This window comes from Rhinoderma darwinii (genome assembly GCF_050947455.1).
Source record: "Rhinoderma darwinii isolate aRhiDar2 chromosome 5 unlocalized genomic scaffold, aRhiDar2.hap1 SUPER_5_unloc_2, whole genome shotgun sequence".
Taxonomy (NCBI): Eukaryota; Metazoa; Chordata; class Amphibia; order Anura; family Rhinodermatidae; genus Rhinoderma; species Rhinoderma darwinii.
The window spans coordinates 209,087-228,734 of NW_027461776.1; the positions used below are offsets into that span (position 1 = coordinate 209,087).

At 53.0% G+C, this 19,648-nt stretch overlaps 1 protein-coding gene across 1 annotated transcript in view; it reads right to left on the reverse strand.

The window, feature by feature from the left end:
* OBSCN (obscurin, cytoskeletal calmodulin and titin-interacting RhoGEF) overlaps positions 1-19,648 on the reverse strand; it is a 297,141-nt gene that overhangs the window by 20,207 nt on the left and 257,286 nt on the right. The window contains exons 69-84 of the mRNA XM_075847538.1: positions 19,090-19,127; positions 18,824-18,940; positions 17,800-17,948; positions 17,515-17,715; positions 16,312-16,394; positions 15,767-15,940; positions 15,518-15,677; positions 14,726-14,842; positions 14,174-14,338; positions 13,488-13,646; positions 12,450-12,627; positions 11,767-11,880; positions 9,472-9,639; positions 8,111-8,213; positions 7,894-8,023; positions 6,128-6,233 (exon numbers count right to left, since the gene is read on the reverse strand). Of these exons, the coding sequence (XP_075703653.1) occupies positions 6,128-6,233; positions 7,894-8,023; positions 8,111-8,213; positions 9,472-9,639; positions 11,767-11,880; positions 12,450-12,627; positions 13,488-13,646; positions 14,174-14,338; positions 14,726-14,842; positions 15,518-15,677; positions 15,767-15,940; positions 16,312-16,394; positions 17,515-17,715; positions 17,800-17,948; positions 18,824-18,940; positions 19,090-19,127 (2,162 nt within the window). The remainder of the gene's footprint in view (positions 1-6,127; positions 6,234-7,893; positions 8,024-8,110; positions 8,214-9,471; positions 9,640-11,766; positions 11,881-12,449; positions 12,628-13,487; positions 13,647-14,173; positions 14,339-14,725; positions 14,843-15,517; positions 15,678-15,766; positions 15,941-16,311; positions 16,395-17,514; positions 17,716-17,799; positions 17,949-18,823; positions 18,941-19,089; positions 19,128-19,648) is intronic.

The window sequence follows — 19,648 nt, forward strand, 5'->3', positions numbered from 1 at the left end:
CCTCCCCACCTCCTGCTCTGCTCCTCTCCTCCTGCTCCTCACCACTACCTGCACTACTCATCTCCACCTCCTGCTCTGCTCCTCCCCACCTCCTGCTCTCATCTCCTCCTCTTGCTCTGCTCCTGTCCTCCTCCTACTCATCTCCACTACCTACTCCTCCCCTCCCCACCTCCTGCTCTGCTCCTCCTCCTCTCCACTACCTACTCCTCCTCCCCACCTCCTGCTCTGTGCCTCTCCTCCTCCTGCTCTGCTCTTCCCCACCTCCTGCTCTGCTCATCTCCTCCTCCTGCTCTGCTCATCTCCTCCTCCTGCACTGCTCATCTCCACCTCCTGCACTGCTCATCTCCACCTCCTGCACTGCTCATCTCCACCTCCTGCTCTGCTCATCTCCACCTCCTGCTCTGCTCATCTCCACCTCCTGCTCTGCTCATCTCCACCTCCTGCTCTGCTCCTCCACCTCCTGCTCTGCTCCTCCACCTCCTGCACTGCTCATCTCCACCTCCTGCTCTGCTCATCTCCACCTCCTGCTCTGCTCATCTCCACCTCCTGCTCTGCTCATCTCCACCTCCTGCTCTGCTCCTCCCCCTCCTGCTCTGCTCCTCCCCACCTCCTGCTCCTGTCCTCCTCCTCCCCACCTCCTGCTCTGCGCCTCTCCTCCTCCTGCTCTGCTGTTCCCCACCTCCTGCTCCGCACCTCCTGCTCCGCTCCTCCCCACCTCCTGCTCCGCTCTTCCCCACCTCCTGCTCCGCTCTTCCCCACCTCCTGCTCTGCTCATCTCCTCCTGCTCCTCTCCACTACCTGCACTGCTCATCTCCACCTCCTGCTCTGCTCCTGTCCTCCTCCTACTCCACTACCTACTCCTCTCCTCCTCCTCCCCAGCTCCTGCTCTACTCCTCTCCTGCTGCTCCTCCTCCCCACCTCCTGCCCTGCTCCTCCCCACCTCCTGCTCTGCTCCTCCCCACCTCCTGCTCTGCTCATCTCCTCCTCCTGTTCTGCTCCTCCCCACCTCCTTCTCTGCTCCTCCACACCTGACACCTGCTGCTCTGCTCATCCCCACCCTGCTCCCCACCTCCTGCTCCTCCCCACCTCCTGCTCCTCCCCACCTCCTGCTCTGCTCCTCCCCACCTCCTGCTCTGCTCCTTCCCACCTCCTGCTCTGCTCCTTCCCACCTCCTGCTCTGCTCCTCCCCACCTCCTGCTCTGCTCCTCCCCACCTCCTTCTTTGCTCCTCCCCACCTGCTGCTCTGCTCATCTCCACCCTGCTCCCCACCTCCTGCTCTGCTCCTCCTCACCTCCTGCTCTGCTCCTCCTCCTGCTCCTCCCCACCTCCTGCTTTTATCATCTCCTCCTCCGGCTCTGCTCCTCCCCACCTGCTGCTCTGCTCATCTCCACCCTGCTCCCCACCTTCTGCTCTGCTCCTCCCCACCTCCTGCTCTGCTCATCTCCACCCTGCTCCCCACCTCCTGCTCTGCTCCTCTCCTCCTCCTGCTCTGCTCCTCCCCACCTCCTTCTCCTCCTGCCCACCTCCTGCTCTGCTCCTCTCCTTCTCTGCTCCTCCCCACCTCCTGCTTTGCTAATATCCTCCTCCTCCTGCTCTGCTCATCCCCACCTGCTGCTCTGCTCATCTCCACCCTGCTCCCCACCTCCTGCTCTGCTCCTCCCCACCTCCTGCTCTGCTCCTCCCCACCTCCTGCTCTGCTCCTTCCCACCTCCTCTGCTCCTCCCCACCTCCTCTGCTCCTCCCCACCTGCTGCTCTGCTCATCTCCACCCTGCTCCCCACCTCCTGCTCTGCTCCTCTCCTGCTCCTCCTCACCTCCTGCTCTGCTCCTCCCCACCTCCTGCTCTGCTCCTCCCCACCTCCTGCTCTGCTCATCTCCTTCTCTTGCTCTGCTCATCTCCTTCTCTTGCTCTGCTCCTCCCCACCTCCTGCTTTGCTCATCTCCTCCTCCTCTGCTCCTCCACACCTGCTGCTCTGCTCATCCCCACCCTGCTCCCCACCTCCTGCTCTGCTCCTCTCCTAATCCTCCCCACCTCCTTCTCTGCTCCTCCCCACCTGCTGTTCTGCTCATCTCCACCCTGCTCCCCACCTCCTGCTCTGCTCCTCCCCACCTCCTGCTCTGCTCATCTCCACCCTGCTCCCCACCTCCTGCTCTGCTCCTCTCCTCCTCCTGCTCCTCCCCACCTACTTCTCCTCCCCTGCTCTGCTCCACTCCTCCTCTGCTCCTCCCCACCTCCTTCTCCTCCGCATGCTGTGCTCTTCCCCACCTCCTGCTCGGCTCCTCCCCACCTCCTGCTCGGCTCCTCCCCACCTCCTGCTCGGCTCATCCCCACCACCTGCTCGGCTCATCCCCTCCTCCTCTGCTCCTGTCCTCCTCCTACTCCTCTCCACTACCTGCTCCTCTCCTGCTCTGCTCCTCCCAACCTCCTGCTCTGCTCCTCTCTTCCTTGTGCTTTTCTCCTCCCCACCTCCTGTTCTGCTTCTGCTCTGCTTCTCTCCTCCTCCTGCTCTGCTTCTCTCCTCCTCCTGCTCTGGTCCTCTCCTCCTCCTGCTCTGGTCCTCTCCCCCTCCTGCTCTGGTCCTCTCCCCCTCCTGCTCTGGTCCTCTCCCCCTCCTGCTCTGGTCCTCTCCCCCTCCTGCTCTGGTCCTCTCCTCCTCCTGCTCGGGCTCCTCTCCCCCTCCTGCTCTGGTCCTCCCCTCCTCCTGCTCGGGCTCCTCTCCCCCTCCTGCTCTGGTCCACTCCTCCTCCTTCTCTGGTCCTCTCCTCCTCCTGCTCGGGCTCCTCTCCTCCTCCTGCTCGGGCTCCTCTCCCCCTCCTGCTCGGTCCCCCCCCCCCTTCCTGCTCTGCGCCTCTTTGTGCTTTTCTCCTCTCCACCTTCTGCTCTGCATTTTTCCTTTCTCCTGCTCTGCTTCTCTCCAGCTCCTGCTTCTCTCCTGCTCTGCTTCTCTCCTGCTTCTCTCCTGCTCCTGCTCTGCTTCTCTCCTGCTCCTCTCCTGCTCCTGCTCTGCTTCTCTCCTGCTCCTGCTCTGCTTCTCTCCTGCTCCTGCTCTGCTTCTCTCCAGCTCCTGCTTCTCTCCAGCTCCTGCTTCTCTCCTGCTCCTGCTTCTTTCATTTCTCCTGCTCTGCTTCTCTCCAGCTCCTACTTCTTTCCTTTCTCCTGCTCTGCTTCTCTCCAGCTCCTGCTTCTCTCCAGCTCCTGCTTCTCTCCAGCTCCTGCTTCTCTCCAGCTCCTGCTTCTCTCCTGCTCCTGCTTCTCTCCTGCTCCTGCTTCTTTCATTTCTCCTGCTCTGCTTCTCTCCAGCTCCTGCTTCTTTCCTTTCTCCTGCTCTGCTTCACTTCACCTCCTGCTTCTCTCCTGCTCCTGCTCCTGCTTCTCTCCTGCTTCTCTCCAACTTCTGCTCTGCTTCTCTCCTGCTCCTGTTCCTCTCCTGCTCTGCTTCTCTCCTGCTCCTGTTCTGTTTCTCTCCTGCTCTGCTTCTCTCCTGCTCCTGTTCTGTTTCTCTCCTGCTCTGCTTCTCCTGCTCTGCTTCTCTCCAACTTCTGCTCTGCTTCTCTCCAACTTCTGCTCTGCTTCTCTCCAGCTCCTGCTCTGCTTCTCTCCTGCTCCTGCTCTGCTTCTCTCCTGCTCTGCTTCTCTCCAGCTCCTGCTCTGCTTCTCTCCTGCTCCTGCTCTGCTTCTCTCCTGCTCTGCTTCTCTCCTGCTCTGCTTCTCTCCTGCTCTGCTTCTCTCCTGCTCCTGTTCTGTTTCTCTCCTGCTCTTGCTTCTTTCCTTTCCTTTCTCCTGCTCTGCTTCACTTCACCTCCTGCTCTCCTCCTGAGGATGTTTTTACTGCAGATGCTCCTGTTATTATAGTGGGATGTGATATTATATTCTGCGCCTTGACAACCCATTTATTACAACACAAAACCAGTCACTATCACTCCATGAGCGGGTCTCGGAGGGGAGAGGGGGTTAGTGAGGAGGTTTGAGACGCTGCATGCACAGGACGAGCTCCCATCCAGCAATAACATACATTGTAGTCACATCCCACATGCTGGTGTGAGCCGTGCACAAGACACATGCCAAGCTGCAGCGAAGTTCATGATGTATGTGTATCTACTCTTCTAAATCCCAACTAATCAATGACCATCCCCAAATCTAACAATATTCAGTCAGTTCTTCTATTTCTATGTTGTAGGGGCGTCTGCTCTGTATTCTGGGGGATAATATGATGGAGACTTTGGGTCACATGGAAGAATGCTGCAGTTTGCAGATGAGCTTTAAAGCTCAACTTTACCGCACGGTCATCAGAGTTCCCACAATGCACTCTATTCAGGTTACAGGGGACTGAAAGAATTGTGACTGCAGCTCTGGATGTGACTAGAGCATTATACAGGATGTAGCCCAGGATGAGTAACAGGTGAGTAAAGCAGAGTATTGACCCAGGTATCAGTGTTACGTGGAGATTTCTCTGTATAAATGTTGTATGAGAATAGAATTGTAATAAATGATTGAATTAGGCTTAGATCATCACCCCTCCCCACCCAGGGGTCCTGCACCCGAGTGCCATCTCCCACCTACCCATCCCTTGTAGGAGAGAAGGGCGATGAGCTGGGACCCCTCCTCTCCGTGGCCCTATTAGCAGCTGCAGGGGCTCTCTATAGGACACAGGCCCTCAAATCCCAGACGTAAATCTTCTGAAATGTCCATCAGCAGAATCGGGAGAAGGACCGGAGACGCCAGTGATCCGACTGGAGAGATCCAAACAAGACGACGAGGATGACGCCGTAAAGATCCGTCACATATAAACAAGACGCTGCTCTCTAGTGAATGGGTAGGCTGCATTCTCAGTGATGTCACCGCTGCTCTCTAGTGAATGGATAGGCTGCATTCTCAGTGATGTCACCGCTGCTCTCTAGTGAATAGATAGGCTGCATTCTCAGTGATGTCACCACTGCTCTCTAGTGAATAGATAGGCTGCATTCTCAGTGATGTCACCGTTGCTCTCTAGTGAATGGATAGGCCTCATTCTCAGTGATGTCACCGCTGCTCTCTAGTAAATGGATAGGCTGCATTCCCAGTGATGTCACCGCTGCTCTCTAGTGATGGATAGGCTGCATGCTGTGATGTCACCGCTGCTCTCTAGTGAATGGATAGGCTGCATCCTCAGTCATGTCACCGCTGCTCTCTAGTGAATGGATAGGCTACATTCCCAGTGATGTCACCGCTGCTCTCTAGTGAATGGATAGGCTGCAATCTCAGTGATGTCACCGCTCCTCTCTAGTGAATGGATAGGCTGCATTCTCAGTGATGTCACCGCTGCTCTCTAGTGAATGGATAGGCTGCATTCTAAGTGACGTCACCGCTGCTCTCTAGTGATTGGATAGGCTGCATTCTCAGAGATGTTACCGCTGCTCTCTAGTGAATGGATAGTCTGCATCCTCAGTGATGTCACCGCTGCTCTCTAGTGAATGGATAGGCTGCATTCCCAGTGATGTCACCGCTGCTCTCTAGTGAATGGATAGGCTGCAATCTCAGTGATGTCACCGCTGCTCTCTAGTGAATGGATAGGCTGCATTCTCAGTGATGTCACCGCTGCTCTCTAGTGAATGGATAGGCTGCATTCTAAGTGACGTCACCGCTGCTCTCTAGTGAATGGATAGGCTGCATTCTCAGTGATGTCACCGCTGCTCTCTAGTGATTGGATAGGCTGCATTCTCAGTGATGTCACCGCTGCTCTCTAGTGATTGGATAGGCTGCATTCTCAGTGATTGGTTAAGTTGTAACCTGACACATATAGCACCTCTATTCATTGGCAGCAAGTTCTATGTAATATTATGATGATTAATGATAAATACCAGTGACGATGCCACTTTTCTAGGGCAGCAGAACCCACAATATATTTTGATCCATTTGATTGGTTCCCCTTTTTCCATCATATAACATACAGTTCACCCCCACGTTCAGCAGCTCTGGGAATATTCAGGACTTATCTGTACGTGCACAGGAGGCCGGGGGTTCATTTCATGGTTATACGACAGCGAGGTCCGGACATAATCTATGATCTACAGTATTGGGGTCATGAAGGAGTTAACGAATCCCTACAATCCCCGGACACTACCAATCCTTACACTGAGGGGCGTCTTACCTTCGATGCACATGGTCTGGTCGCCTCTTCTCTCCTGCGCCATCATTGCTGCGGTCTGTACGGTCAGCTCCGCTCCGCTGCGCGTCGACCCCAGTCTGTTCACCATCTGGACGGAGGCAGAAGTTACACGGGAACATCATTGAAAGCCTTATATCCTGCTGGAAACAGTCAGCATGGTGCTGATAGAAACATCCCTGATAGCTCAGCGGAGACTATAATATACTCAGTGCCAGCATGTGAGGTCTGAGAGCTAACAGGAAAGCAGCAGTATTGTGGAAACAGCCCTCGATGTGACTGGAGTATAAGATATAACCCACGTGCCAGCCCTCTTGAGGAACCTTTGAAACTTGGAAACCTCCCAAACAGTAACAAGAGTGCAGCACCATTCTACAGGGGGGTCACTGCCCATGAGGAGGAGGAGGGGGCACTGCCCATGAAGAGGGGGCACTGCCCATGAAGAGGAGGGGGGGACAATGCCCATGAGGAGGTGGAGGGGGGGCACTGCCCATGAGGAGGAGGAGGGGGCACTGCCCATGAGGAGGAGGAGGAGGGGGCACTGCCCATCAGGAGGGGGCGCTGTCCTGTTTTGGCGATCTGCGGGGCTGTAGATACAATGTGGGCTTTGCAGGATTTAACCCCTGATACTCCCGGCAGTCGCTCTCCTCACAGAGTTACGGGGGCTGCTGAATCTGTTGTGGAGCTTCTCTCTGGATTACCTGATTGGTCTCACTCGTTTGACGCACTATTAGTCTAGTTCACACAGTGCAGATTTGATGCAGATTTTACAACCAGGAACAGAAGAAATGTATAAAGGAATATCTGTCTCCTGGGTCCAATTCTGGTTTTGGCTTAAAAAAATGCTTTAAAAAATCTGCAGCAAATCTGCACTGTGTGAACGAGGCCTAAAACTCTGGTCCTTGCGCTTCCTCCTTGCCAGACTATTGAGCTTTTCTGCCTCTCTACAACCTGTTGCCGCTTATCTCTCTACAGAACCTGGACTGTTACGTGACCCCTCCTGGATTTATCACCCCTCTGCCAGATTGTTTCAGCCTCTGAATATTCTACAGACCCTGACAGGAGAAGTGTAATGTTTTATTTATCTGGGCACAACATGGCACTCTGGGCACTGCTTAGCTCTATGTTGGCATACTATAGCATTATGTGGGCAAAGTATGGAACTCTATGGCGCTATTCGGCTCTATGTGGGCGCTGTACGGCTCTATGTGGGCACTGTACGGCTCTATGTGGGCACTTTACCGCTCTATGTGGGCACTGTACGGCTCTATGTGGGCACTTTACCGCTCTATGTGGGCACTGTACCGCTCTATGTGGGCACTGTACCGCTCTATGTGGGCACTTTACCGCTCTATGTGGGCACTGTACGGCTCTATGTAGGCACAGTACAACTCTATGTGGGCACTTTACCGCTCTATGTGGGCACTGTACGGCTCCATGTAGACAAATCAGGGCACTATGATTGTACTATTTGGCACAATATTAACACTGTTTGGCTATATAGGGCACAGTACGGTACTCTACGGGCATCATTTGTTTCCATGTGGACACTATATGGCTCTATACGGGCACTGTACTGCTGTGTGGGCACTGTATGGCACTGTGTGAGAACTCTTTGGACTGGCAGTATATTGGCGCGATGTTCTGCAGTGTCCCTGCGGTCCCTCGTTGCTCAGCTGGGATAGTTGCTCTGGGTTATCTGGACACAGTATGGAGATGTTCGCTGACACAATGTCACGACACACACGCACCTCACACTCGTAGTGTCCGGTGTCGTCCTTCGTTGCGTTCTTTATCACGAGGACCAACATGCCGCTCCTCGGTTCAGCGAACGTCTGGTGTTTATTGGAGTCTGTCAGCAGAAGTCCGTCCCTGTACCACCTGTAACCGCACGTCGTCAGTCAGGGGGCAACTCGTGTACTACAACTCTCAGCATCACATCTACAGACCATGATGGGGGTCACTCACCTGATCTGTGGGTACGGCGCCCCCTCCACAATACATGAGAACTGCGCATCTTCTCCATCCACAAAGTAAACGCTCCGCATCTTACTGATAAATCTGGGGGGAACTGACGAGACAGGAACAATTCATCACACAAGGCAAAATACTCTGTGCTGCTGTGGCAACCCTGCTGCCTCCGCTTTGTAACTTGCATTCTGTTATCTCCAACAAGATCCGCACACTCCTCCCCTGAAATACTCTGCACTGCTGAGGAACCCTACTCCTTCTACTATGTAATACTCTGTGCTGCTGTGGTAACACTGTGACACCCCCCCACAAAGCCAGCAAACTCCTATACTGAAATAATCTGTGCTGCTGTGGGAACACTGCTCCTCTCACTATGTAACACTGTGACCCCCCCCCCCCCACAAAACCAGCAAACTCCTATCCTGAAATAATCTGTGCTGCTGTGGAAACACTGCCGATTGACTTGTAAATCCTCTGCTCTGCTCATCATTAGTAACATCAGGTCTTATACTCTAGTCACACCCACAGCTGCCGTCACAATTCTGCTCGTTTCCTGCTAGATTTCAGGTTACAGAATCTCACTGCTAGTTCAGTGCACGGTAATGAATACTACATCTCTCAATATGCAGGGCAGCGAGGTGCAGGAGGTTCAGCTTTTAGGGGAGTGTCTGTCAGGAAACGTAGTGATAAACTCAGAAGCTGCAGCTTTGGATGTTACCAGAAAAAAACACCTGATGTAACAGCAGAAATTAGAAAGCATCTCTGGATGTGACTAGAGTAGAAGAAATGCTGCAGCTCTAGATGTAACTGGAATATGGGACATAATGTTACAGCTTATTGGTGACAGCAGCTCTGGATGTGACTGAAGTATAAGATATGATGCAGCTCTTGATGTGACTGGAGTATAAGATATGATGCATCTCTGGATGTGACTAGAGCATAAGATATGATGCATCTCTGGATGTGACTGGATTATAAAATATGATGCATCTTTGGATGTGACTAGAGTATAAGATATGATGCATCTCTGGGTGTGACTGAAGCATCGGACATGTTACAGTAGACTGGTGACTGTAGCTCTAGATGTGACTGGAGTAGTAGATATGATATAACCGCAGATACTAGAATGCAGCTCTGGATGTGACTGGAGTATAAGACCCGATGTAGCTGAGGATCAGTACATATAGGGATTTACAGTTACTCAGCGCTATATGCAGCGTCAGTGTGACCCGTGTAATGCCCGTCCTGCTCTGTTTAACCCCTCGGTGACTGACTACAGGGCAGACTTGGGTTGGATGAAGTTTCCACCTCCGGAACAGAGAGACACCGACCGCTCCTCCACCGCCAGCAACATTCACCTTGGACCAGGATCTTGCCCAGTGTACTGGCAGTGCCCGCCGGGCTGCTGGCGAAGCACATGTACTGCCCGGAGTCGGCGCCGCTCATATTGTCCAGGATCAGGGTGCAGGAACCGTCCGGATCCTCAATGACGATGTGGTGCGGATCCACCTCCACGGAGCGACCGTCTGCGAGGAGACAAGTGACATCATCATGTGGGGGGGCTGGGACCGCGGTACATGGGGCAGAGCTCCTCCTGTCACCCGTCTCTGAGGCCGGGACCGCGGTACATGGGGCAGAGCAGCTCCTGTCACCCGTCTCCTCCTGTCCTCTCTGAGGCCGGGACCGCGGTACATGGGGCAGAGCTCCTCCTGTCACCCGTCTCTGAGGCCGGGACCGCGGTACATGGGGCAGAGCTCCTCCTGTCACCCGTCTCTGAGGCCGGGACCGCGGTACATGGGGCAGAGCAGCTCCTGTCACCCGTCTCCTCCTGTCCTCTCTGAGGCCGGGACCGCGGTACATGGGGCAGAGCTCCTCCTGCATGGGGCAGAGCTCCTCCTGTCACCCGTCTCCTCCTGTCCTCTCTGAGGCCGGGACCGCGGTACATGGGGCAGAGCTCCTCCTGCATGGGGCAGAGCTCCTCCTGTCACCCGTCTCTGAGGCCGGGACCGCGGTACATGGGGCAGAGCTCCTCCTGTCACCCGTCTCTGAGGCCGGGACCGCGGTACATGGGGCAGAGCTCCTCCTGTCACCCGTCTCCTCCTGTCCTCTCTGAGGCCGGGACCGCGGTACATGGGGCAGAGCTCCTCCTGCATGGGGCAGAGCTCCTCCTGTCACCCGTCTCTGAGGCCGGGACCGCGGTACATGGGGCAGAGCTCCTCCTGTCACCTGTCTCCTCCTGTCCTCTCTGAGGCCGGGACCGCGGTACATGGGGCAGATCTCCTCCTGTCACCCGTCTCTGAGGCCGGGACCGCGGTACATGGGGCAGAGCTCCTCCTGTCACCCGTCTCTGAGGCCGGGACCGCGGTACATGGGGCAGAGCTCCTCCTGTCACCCGTCTCTGAGGCCGGGACCGCGGTACATGGGGCAGATCTCCTCCTGTCACCCGTCTCTGAGGCCGGGACCGCGGTACATGGGGCAGAGCTCCTCCTGTCACCCGTCTCTGAGGCCGGTACCGCGGTACATGGGGCAGAACTGTCATCTCCTGTCACCCGTCTCTGGGCTCCCACGTAGCGTAAACGCTGCGGAATTTACAGAACCAGCAAAGTGGATGAGACTTCGAGAATCTCCGGCCCGCGATGTGGAAAAAAACGCCACGTAAACGTTAATGTCAATTTATGCTGCGTTTTCCTCGCTTTTCTGTTGCAGGTTTTCCCCAGTGATTTCAATGGGGATGTAAAATCCGAAACAGAAGGACGAGTGTTGCGACTTTTGGGGGGGAAATCACAGCAATTCTGCCGCAAAAATTGCAACTCAGTAAAAAAAAAAAATCATACTTACCCAGAACTCCCTGCTTCCTGCAGCCCGGCCTCCTCGGAGAACGTTTCATCCCATGTGACTGCTGCAGCCAATCACAGCGTCATCCCGGGGGGCCGGACCACGCACAGGGAAGAGGGGGGGGAGGGGGGGTAAGTGCGGACGTTTGTTTGTTACTCCATCAAAAACGCACAACGACACGGTTCGGTCTTTTGGACGGAAGCTGCTGTGGGTTCCAGGTCGGATACGCTGCAGTTTTTACGCACCGACCCGCGGGAGCCCGGCCTTATAGTGGTGTTTGTATTTGTATGTAGCCCCGGTCTCTGCCCTGGGGGGTCTGTCTGTATAAAGATCCCCCCCCATGACACGCGGTCACTATTCATTACAGAGTGATAGAAATGAAGCTCAATCTCTGTACAATGGGAAGTTCTACAACTTTCTGTTTCAATTCCTCATCATTGACAAGATCTCTGCTTGCTGTCATTGAATAAGAACATTTTCATGTACATCCAAGGGCAGCAATCCTACCAAGTCCTTCTCTTAGCTGAGAATTTGTTACAATTGTATCAGTCTAATGTTCTGTTAGGTAAACAGCCCGGACCCCAGACTGATACATTGTAACAAACTACTAGATAGGTAATTGGTGTAGCTGATGTCTTCATCTCACAGGCTGAGCCCCGGGACGGGGACGCCCCATTATTCACGAGGACTATAGATGACCAGTCAGGTTGTGAGGGGGGAGGGGTATAGGTTTTAGATTGGGGGTCCCGGTTCCTCACGCTGCTCCTCTCCCCGGCACGGTCCCGGTTCTTCACTCAGGTAAGCGCTGCCATCATTACCTTTGTACCAGCTGACGGTGGGTTTTGGGGTCCCGGTGACACGACACGCCAGTTTGACCGTTTCTCCCAGCTCAGCTGAACAATCTGCCAGCACCTCGATGAAGTGCGGGGGGTCTGCAATACAAGACATTTAGACATAGTAAGCAATGAAAGTCATAAAATACGACGTGCTGCACCCCATTATAGACGCATTACTACAGCTATAGAGGGGTTGTCGAGGCCCCTCCTACATTCTCCAACAGATATAAAGGGGACGTTTGATAAGAGGAGTGGGGTCTGCTTTATTCCCAGTAATAGCGCCCCCTCCTGTCCATGGCTGTGTGTGGTATTCAGGTGAATGTGGCTGTAGTCACGGCCATGGACAGGAGGGGGCGCTGTTACTGGGAATAAAGCAGACCCTCCTCCTCTTCTCATACATCACCCCCCCCCCCCAAATACAATAAATGTTTAGGAAGGATAGAATTGTTCTCCCAAAGGCCGGAGTCATGTGATATAATATAATACAACCCCTCCCCCGTACAGACCATGGGGGGGCCTATAGGGTCAAGGACGAGATATCCAGGATGGGGGTGTATTAGTTGTAGTGCCCACTGGGGGGCGACGTGGTGGCGGACATAACATTGGCGGGTCGGATCGCTGCTTCCAGGCCGGTGACCCCCCCCCCCAGACTTGGTGACACTCACTCCACAGCGGCAGACTGAAGCGCTGCTGAATGCCGCTGATCTCCTTCACCCAGGAATTCTTAATGATCACCGTCCGCGCCTGCAGCAAATATTTGCGCACTGAGTCCTCGCGTTCGTGCCAGATCTCGAAGGCTCGGTCGTCTCCTTCCACCTGATCGTTCACATCAATGTTCGTCAGCTGAGGAGGAAACAGTCAACAAGAGGCTGATACAGAAACTGAGGGCATATCCAGAAAGTATGTGAACCCCACGTCATGCTGGGATGATCTGCACGGTGAACGTCACTGACATCATGGTGGTTATATAGGCCCCAGGCAATAAAAGAGAGGAAACAAAACACGGCGCCGCATAGTGCAAATTACCCAGGTGATTAATAGAGAGCCGGAGGGATCATAAAATGCGCTTCACCTCGGAGGGTTTGCACTGCCAGGTCCATAAAACGCAACAACAAACGAGCACAAAAAGAGAGAAAAAACTAGGACCACAAAAGGCGCCGTTAATAAGAGGGAGATAGTTCCATAGAGTATTTCGCTGTGTATTTAAACTGCTTTCATTCACCACAATTGTATTGGCCTGATGAAGACGCCGTCCGGTGCTGAAACGCGTAGCCTGACCACCTATTTCTATATATCATTTTGTACCTCCCTCTTTTTCTCTCCTTTTCTGCCAGGCAATACAAGTCAGGCGCCCCTTATCAACCAAGACTCGCAGTGACACTTATATGAGTGCACATCTGACCTGATCATCGGGCTCTGGGTCACCACTGAACACTGCCCAAATGGCCAATCCACCCCTGACAAACACCTCCAAGCCTCAATAATAACTCATTACCCGGCTAGAGGCATTGTGGGAGATTTCTCCCTACATCAAACAATTGACCAGTATCTGCAGAGGAGGAAATCAGCAGCATTATAAATGCAGCTCTTGATGTAACTTGAGTATGAGACACAATGCAACAGCATTATTGTGACTGCAGCTCTGCATGTGACTGGAGGTTTGATTAACCGGCTCCCTCCCTCCATGATGCCCTTGTACAGACCTTCATCATGTTCTTGAAGACGTAGCTGTAGGTGTCCGTCCTGGTATCTCTCTTAGGTTTACAGATGATGACATAATTCTTAAACAGGAAGACGTGACGATTGTGTCCCTTCCACGCCATTCGGGCCCCTGGAGCTCCTTCCCAGACAATGAAGTGGCCCTAAATGGAAGAAAATGAAGACGACACTAAACATCGCTCCACAGGACAGTGACAACCAGAGGGAGAACCAATCACAAGGCAGAAATAAAGGAGGACGCTGTCCGCTCAGGGTGTGACACGACTCCACGCGGTTCACTAGTGCGGACATTGTGCAGGTTCATCTCCTACGTTTGTGGTTGTCTTCTCCACCTGACCAAAAAGATTCTTCGAAAGTCCCCATTTAAAGGTCCATGAAACGCGTCAGTCCATCAGAAATTGAGACATTTTGTAGGCCTGGATCTTATTCCAGATATAATTAAAGGGTCACTCCACCCAACAATCAAGTATCTCAACTGGGGACCATTATTTTATTTTACTGTGGGAGGAGCATGGCAACCGGCTGCATAGGGGAGAACTAATCTGACTAGGACTGCAGGGCTGTGAGGGCCTATGTGGCCCCTGGGATCCTGCCATCTTGTTTTACAGTCGACCTTGGGGTTTCGATAATGTGATCGCCGCCCATTAGGATGGCGCTGAGCAGTTATTACCTGTCGTATGGGCTCTCCAAGCGCCTCCAGCGTCCCGGGGTAATTCTCTATAAGTGACACGTGCAGGAAGTTCTCCGCCCTCCGGGTCAGCGCAGATACGATTGAATAGGCCTGCTCCAGCAGCGCACAGTTCTTGCCGTTCCTGGCCTTGTTCCGGATCATTTCCTGCAGGATCAGGAGGATTTACACAATAAACATTTACAGAATATTTTAAAAACTTGCAATAAATTAAAAAATATCCTGTAGATGCTCCGTGAGCCCTCTCCTCCGCCTTTCCACCAGTGTGAATGTATTTATCGGACTATAATAGTCTAAAAAATGGTCGTTCACCCAACACATATGTTCCCCAGCTCTGGGCAGCACAGCTGCAGCATGCATGTCGTTTCAGTAAAGTAGAGATGAGTGGCTGCCAAATACCTCCAGCGTGGTCTCATAACCCCAGCAGGCGTGGAGGATGCGCCCATAGCGGTTCCTAATCCTTTATCTCTCATCTTATCCGCGGAGTTACAAATGAGATTGTTTTACCTTGTGGAGTCGGCGTCCGTTCCTTACCTTGAGAATGACCTGATAGCGCTGAATTCTACTTATTGGCCTCTCCAGGTAATGTTGGAGAGGAGGCGCCGGGGGTGTGGAGGGGTCCGACAGCACCAGAGTATCCTCAGTGTATTTCTGAAATGAACCACAGATGAGCACACATCATATATGGAGGGGGACACTACACTGTGCGCCCCCAAAACATACATCATATGCAGAGAGTGGAAACTGAGGCACCTAATATATATATATATATATATATATATATATCATATCCCTAATGTAGTACATTGCTGGTGGTCGCCGACTAAACCAAGAAACGTCTCAACAGTGTCCTCTGCTGGTCAGAAGCTGCAACAGCAAAGAATATTCTGCTCACAATCCTGATTGTAATAAAACTTTAACTCCAGCAGATAGGAGATTCCTTTTTCGATTATTCATTGCTCCGAATATACGGAATATTTTCAGCTTTTTAATTTTACAGTCAAAATATTTTACCAGCAGAAATTCTAATTATACACCACGATGGCTAGAAAGAAGATAGATAATAGATAAGGGGCGGGGGTAGATACTGTAGAATAGGTAGATAGATAGATAGATAGATAGATAGATAGATAGATAGATAGATAGATAGATAGATAGATAGATAGATAGATAGATAGATAGATAGATGATAGATAGATAGATAGATAGATATGAGATAGATAGATAGATAGATAGATAGATAGATAGATAGATAGATAGATAGATAGATAGATAGATAGATAGGAGATAGATAGATAGATAGATAGATAGATAGAAGCTCCTCACTCTGTAGAACTCCTGGATGGCGTCACTGACTACCACGGACTCGGCCTGCACACGGCCCACCAGATACATGATGTACTTGTTGAACTCCTCCTGGTTTCTGATGTAGCACATCGCGAGATCGTCATCCGTGTCGCTCTTCTTCAGTTCTTGGAGGAACGTTCTGTGACATGGAGCATTAGGGACAGTTATGGAGAGACACCGCTGGCACTCACATCACGCTGGGTATAGACAGATCTTCTCTGTACAGACCTTCCATGGAAGTCCCCGATGTCGCTGATGTTCCTGAAGATGACGGACTTCTGAGTGGCCACGGTCTCGGGGATGTCTGTGCAGCTCTCAGTGTAACTCAGGTGATGGCTCTGGAGGAACTGCAGGTCCCTAACATATTCCTTCTCTGAGCTCAGCAGGTCCTGGATGATTGTGCTAACGACAATGACTGCATGTTATAACATTGTGCCTCCAGAGCTGACACTCATTATAAGAGAACACGTGTCTTCCTGATCTCAGGACCTCTATCAGACCGGGGAACATGTGCACGGATAATTCCATGAGGAACATAAGAGACACGAGGGACATAAGAGACAAAGAGACACGAGGAACATAAGAGACACGAGGGACTAAAGAGACACGAGGGACTAAAGAGACACGAGGGACTAAAGAGACACGAGGGACTAAAGAGACACGAGGGACATAAGAGACACGAGGGACATAAGAGACACGAGGGACATAAGAGACACGAGGGACATAAGAGACACGAGGGACATTAGTAATATTAGGGACCGGGGACTTTGTACCTGAGCTTCTTCTTGTATTCTTCTTCTGAGAGGGATTCTCCAGACAGTTCAGCAGGGTCTCCTGCTCCCCACTCCGGTGACAACTTCAAGGAAAAACATAACATGTCAGAGAATGTGATTATCGGGTCACTCTCTGGAAGTAGCGGGGACACTCACCCCAACTATTAGGAGAACTGGGGTCCCGGGACCCTCTGGTCCACAAGGCGGGCCGCATTAGGGCAGAGCATGGCGAGGAGAGGACATGATTAAGTCACACAAAGGCAGACAACGCCACTGCTACGGGGTCCCCAGTCATAGGGGGCCGGCACTGAACTCCCTGCAGCCACCACTAGGGTGCGCTCAGTGAACAGAGATATTTACAGCTTCCATTGAGTTCATTAGTGGCTGTATAAATCCATTTGCAGTGAGCTCCCCCTAGTGGTGGGGTTGTATCATGCAGGGGATTTGGAGCTGTATGGGGGAGATTTATGAATGTACTTGTATCTGTTGTCTGGGCTGGATACATGTGGTGTTCAGACCGAGCGTCACATTTATAAAGTGCCTGCGCCACGTTGTGCGACATGAAAAGCGGCCGAGACATCAGAGCCATTTATAACACAAATTCTCGACCTGACAATTACAGTCCAAGCCGGATTCATCAATAGGGAGTGCTCCCTGCGAATAAATCTGCTGGCGTTACACGGGGAGGGGAGATGCTGCTGCACCAGAGCTCCCCAATGTCTGAACATCAAGGCTGCGGAGTCATCAGCGCTATCAGTAGGGGGTGGGGGTCGTACTATGTTTTACTATAGGGCTGTATGATGTCTGTGTGTGCGCCCGTGATGCCACATTTACAGCTGCCCCTGACGCCACGTTTACAGCTGCCCCTGACGCCACGTTTACAGCTGCCCCTGACGCCACGTTTACAGCTGCCCCTGATGCCACGTTTACAGCTGCCCCTGATGCCACGTTTACAGCTGCCCCTGATGCCACGTTTACAGCTGCCCCTGACGCCACTTTTACAGTTGCCCCTGACGCCACGTTTACAGCTGCCCCTGACGCCACGTTTACAGCTACCCCTGACGCCACGTTTACAGCTGCCCCTGACGCCACGTTTACAGCTGCCCCTGACGCCACGTTTACAGCTGCCCCTGACGTGGAACCTGCAGACCCTCCGTACCTTCCTCCACATCAGGTGCAGGGTCATGTGATGGCTAGACCTACCTTCAGACGTTTGTCCAGGTAAGCGGGAGACACCCAGCCCTGTCGGGAGGCGCTAAATTTAGTTGGTTTTGTGCGGACGAGCCACTTGAGCGGATGAGCAGAGTCCAGCACCTCCACATACTGCCCCTCCTTCAGGGTTATCGTCTCCTTCTCGCCAGTCATAGGGTTGTAATCCGCGGTCGCCATATAGACGTCAAAGATCTGTCAAGTGAACACGTTAGTCACCCAGACGGGAAGCAGGATCCATAAAAAGCAAAAACCCTGCCGGGGGCCCCTGGCCGTTACCTCTCCTCGGGAGTCCCCGTCCTCAGACTCAGATGAAGACTCCACAGCGATGGAGGACGGCCTGGACCTGCCGTGACGCGGCGAGGCTGAAGGAGTCTTGGACTCATCGTCACTGTCCATGCCGGGCAGTCCGGGTACTCGGAGGGAGGCTGCAAGCGGACGAGAAAGAGGAAAGATCCGAAGAACAACCTCCAAATATGAGACAAATCCAAGTCCAGAATTCATGACTTATCTGCCCAGGGCCGGCTGGGAGTTGTAGTTACTAATCAGCCGCTGAGCTACAGACAGTGAGCCGGAGAATGAGGGCAAAACATAACACGAGGCCGCCCAATTATAGGTGCACGCAGCCCCCAGCCAGGGACCGGACACTCTTGCTTGTCCACCGTCCGTTACCCTCCGGCCCATTCCCATTACATCACGTTATTGTTGCCTTAAATATTGGGGCCACCCACGGGGAGAGGAAGGGACCACTCTAGGCTGTGCATCCCTCTCCATGGACCCCCTCCACATGACTAGATAGCTACTCCCCAGGGCTGATGATGTATTACACACGGGGGCGGTCCCAGATATCGCCCCGCCCCCAGACAATAATAACCACAGAGCGGTCATGTGTTGTAATGATCCCAGCCGCAGCTGAGCACTGAAGACGTGATCACTGGTAATGACAGGATCCATCATGTGCTAAAAATAGTGCCTGGGGTCACGCGGGGCCCTCCTTCCTAGCAGATAAAGCCATTGTTCCACAGTCTCTCCCTTGTCTTGGTTGAATTACATTTCCCTGCTGCTCTCAGTATAGAAGGTCAGGTTGCCTAGCAACCACCTGTCTTCTGCCTGGGTGACCACCATGGACTGAGGCGCTGGCAGGAAGTTCTCTCTACTGTGGAGTGGATAGAACTTTCTGTCACCGGTCCATGTAGCTGCGTGGTGGTCACCTAGGCAGAAGACAGGTGGTTGCTAGGCAACCTGACCTTCTATACAGAGAGATATATTCAGCATGGAGCCGCCCCATGGATGATCCATTTACCTTGATTAATTTTTGCGGAGACCATTTCTGTGATTTGTGACGTCAGTTTCTGGAAAAATTCTTCCGTCCCCACATCGGTTAATGAAATGTGCGACTTCAGCGCCATTCTGGTGTCACCTGCGGGAAACAGTGAAAACAAAGGGTTAACCCATATAACCATCAAACCTTCCCCCATGAGGAACGGAGAGGAGGCCGGAGACGCCTTATAAGAAGGACTGGAAACTGGAGGAATCCACAATGACAAGTCCCGGGTCCCGGCCGCTCACCGTCTGTTTCTGGAGACTGCACCGAGATCCCGACGTTCCTGTAAAAACAAAGAATTCAGGAGGAGTCTCAGAACACGGCGCTACCGGAATATCTCCAATGTGGTGATGCTGTGGCTGCCACCATGTTGTGTGACTGGAGCTTCAGCTCGGATGGATAAGTGGCGGATGTGATAATAATGAGCTGGGAGCGGTGTGTGGGAGGAGTCATGGCGGCTGGGGTTCCCCCCTCCCCCCTCATATAACATTCCCATCATTACTCGGGGATTCCTCCACATTCTCCCACAGCAAATCTTGAAGATATTGGACACGACCGGCACCGGCAATACCGGGCAGATGTCACCGAGCCTGGCGGCCCCATGATGTTCTCTACACTGTCAATCAGAGGGGTAGACAGGGACCACTGTGTCGTGTAGGGGGCCACATGCTCCTGGCAATGGAGACGGCAGCTCTTGGTGCTCATTGGGGGGGTTTGGTGTCAGTTACACTTATGATCATCGCTGCCGCAGCCACCAGCAACATGTACCGATGAACGCACTGTCTGCCGCCATGACATAGAGAC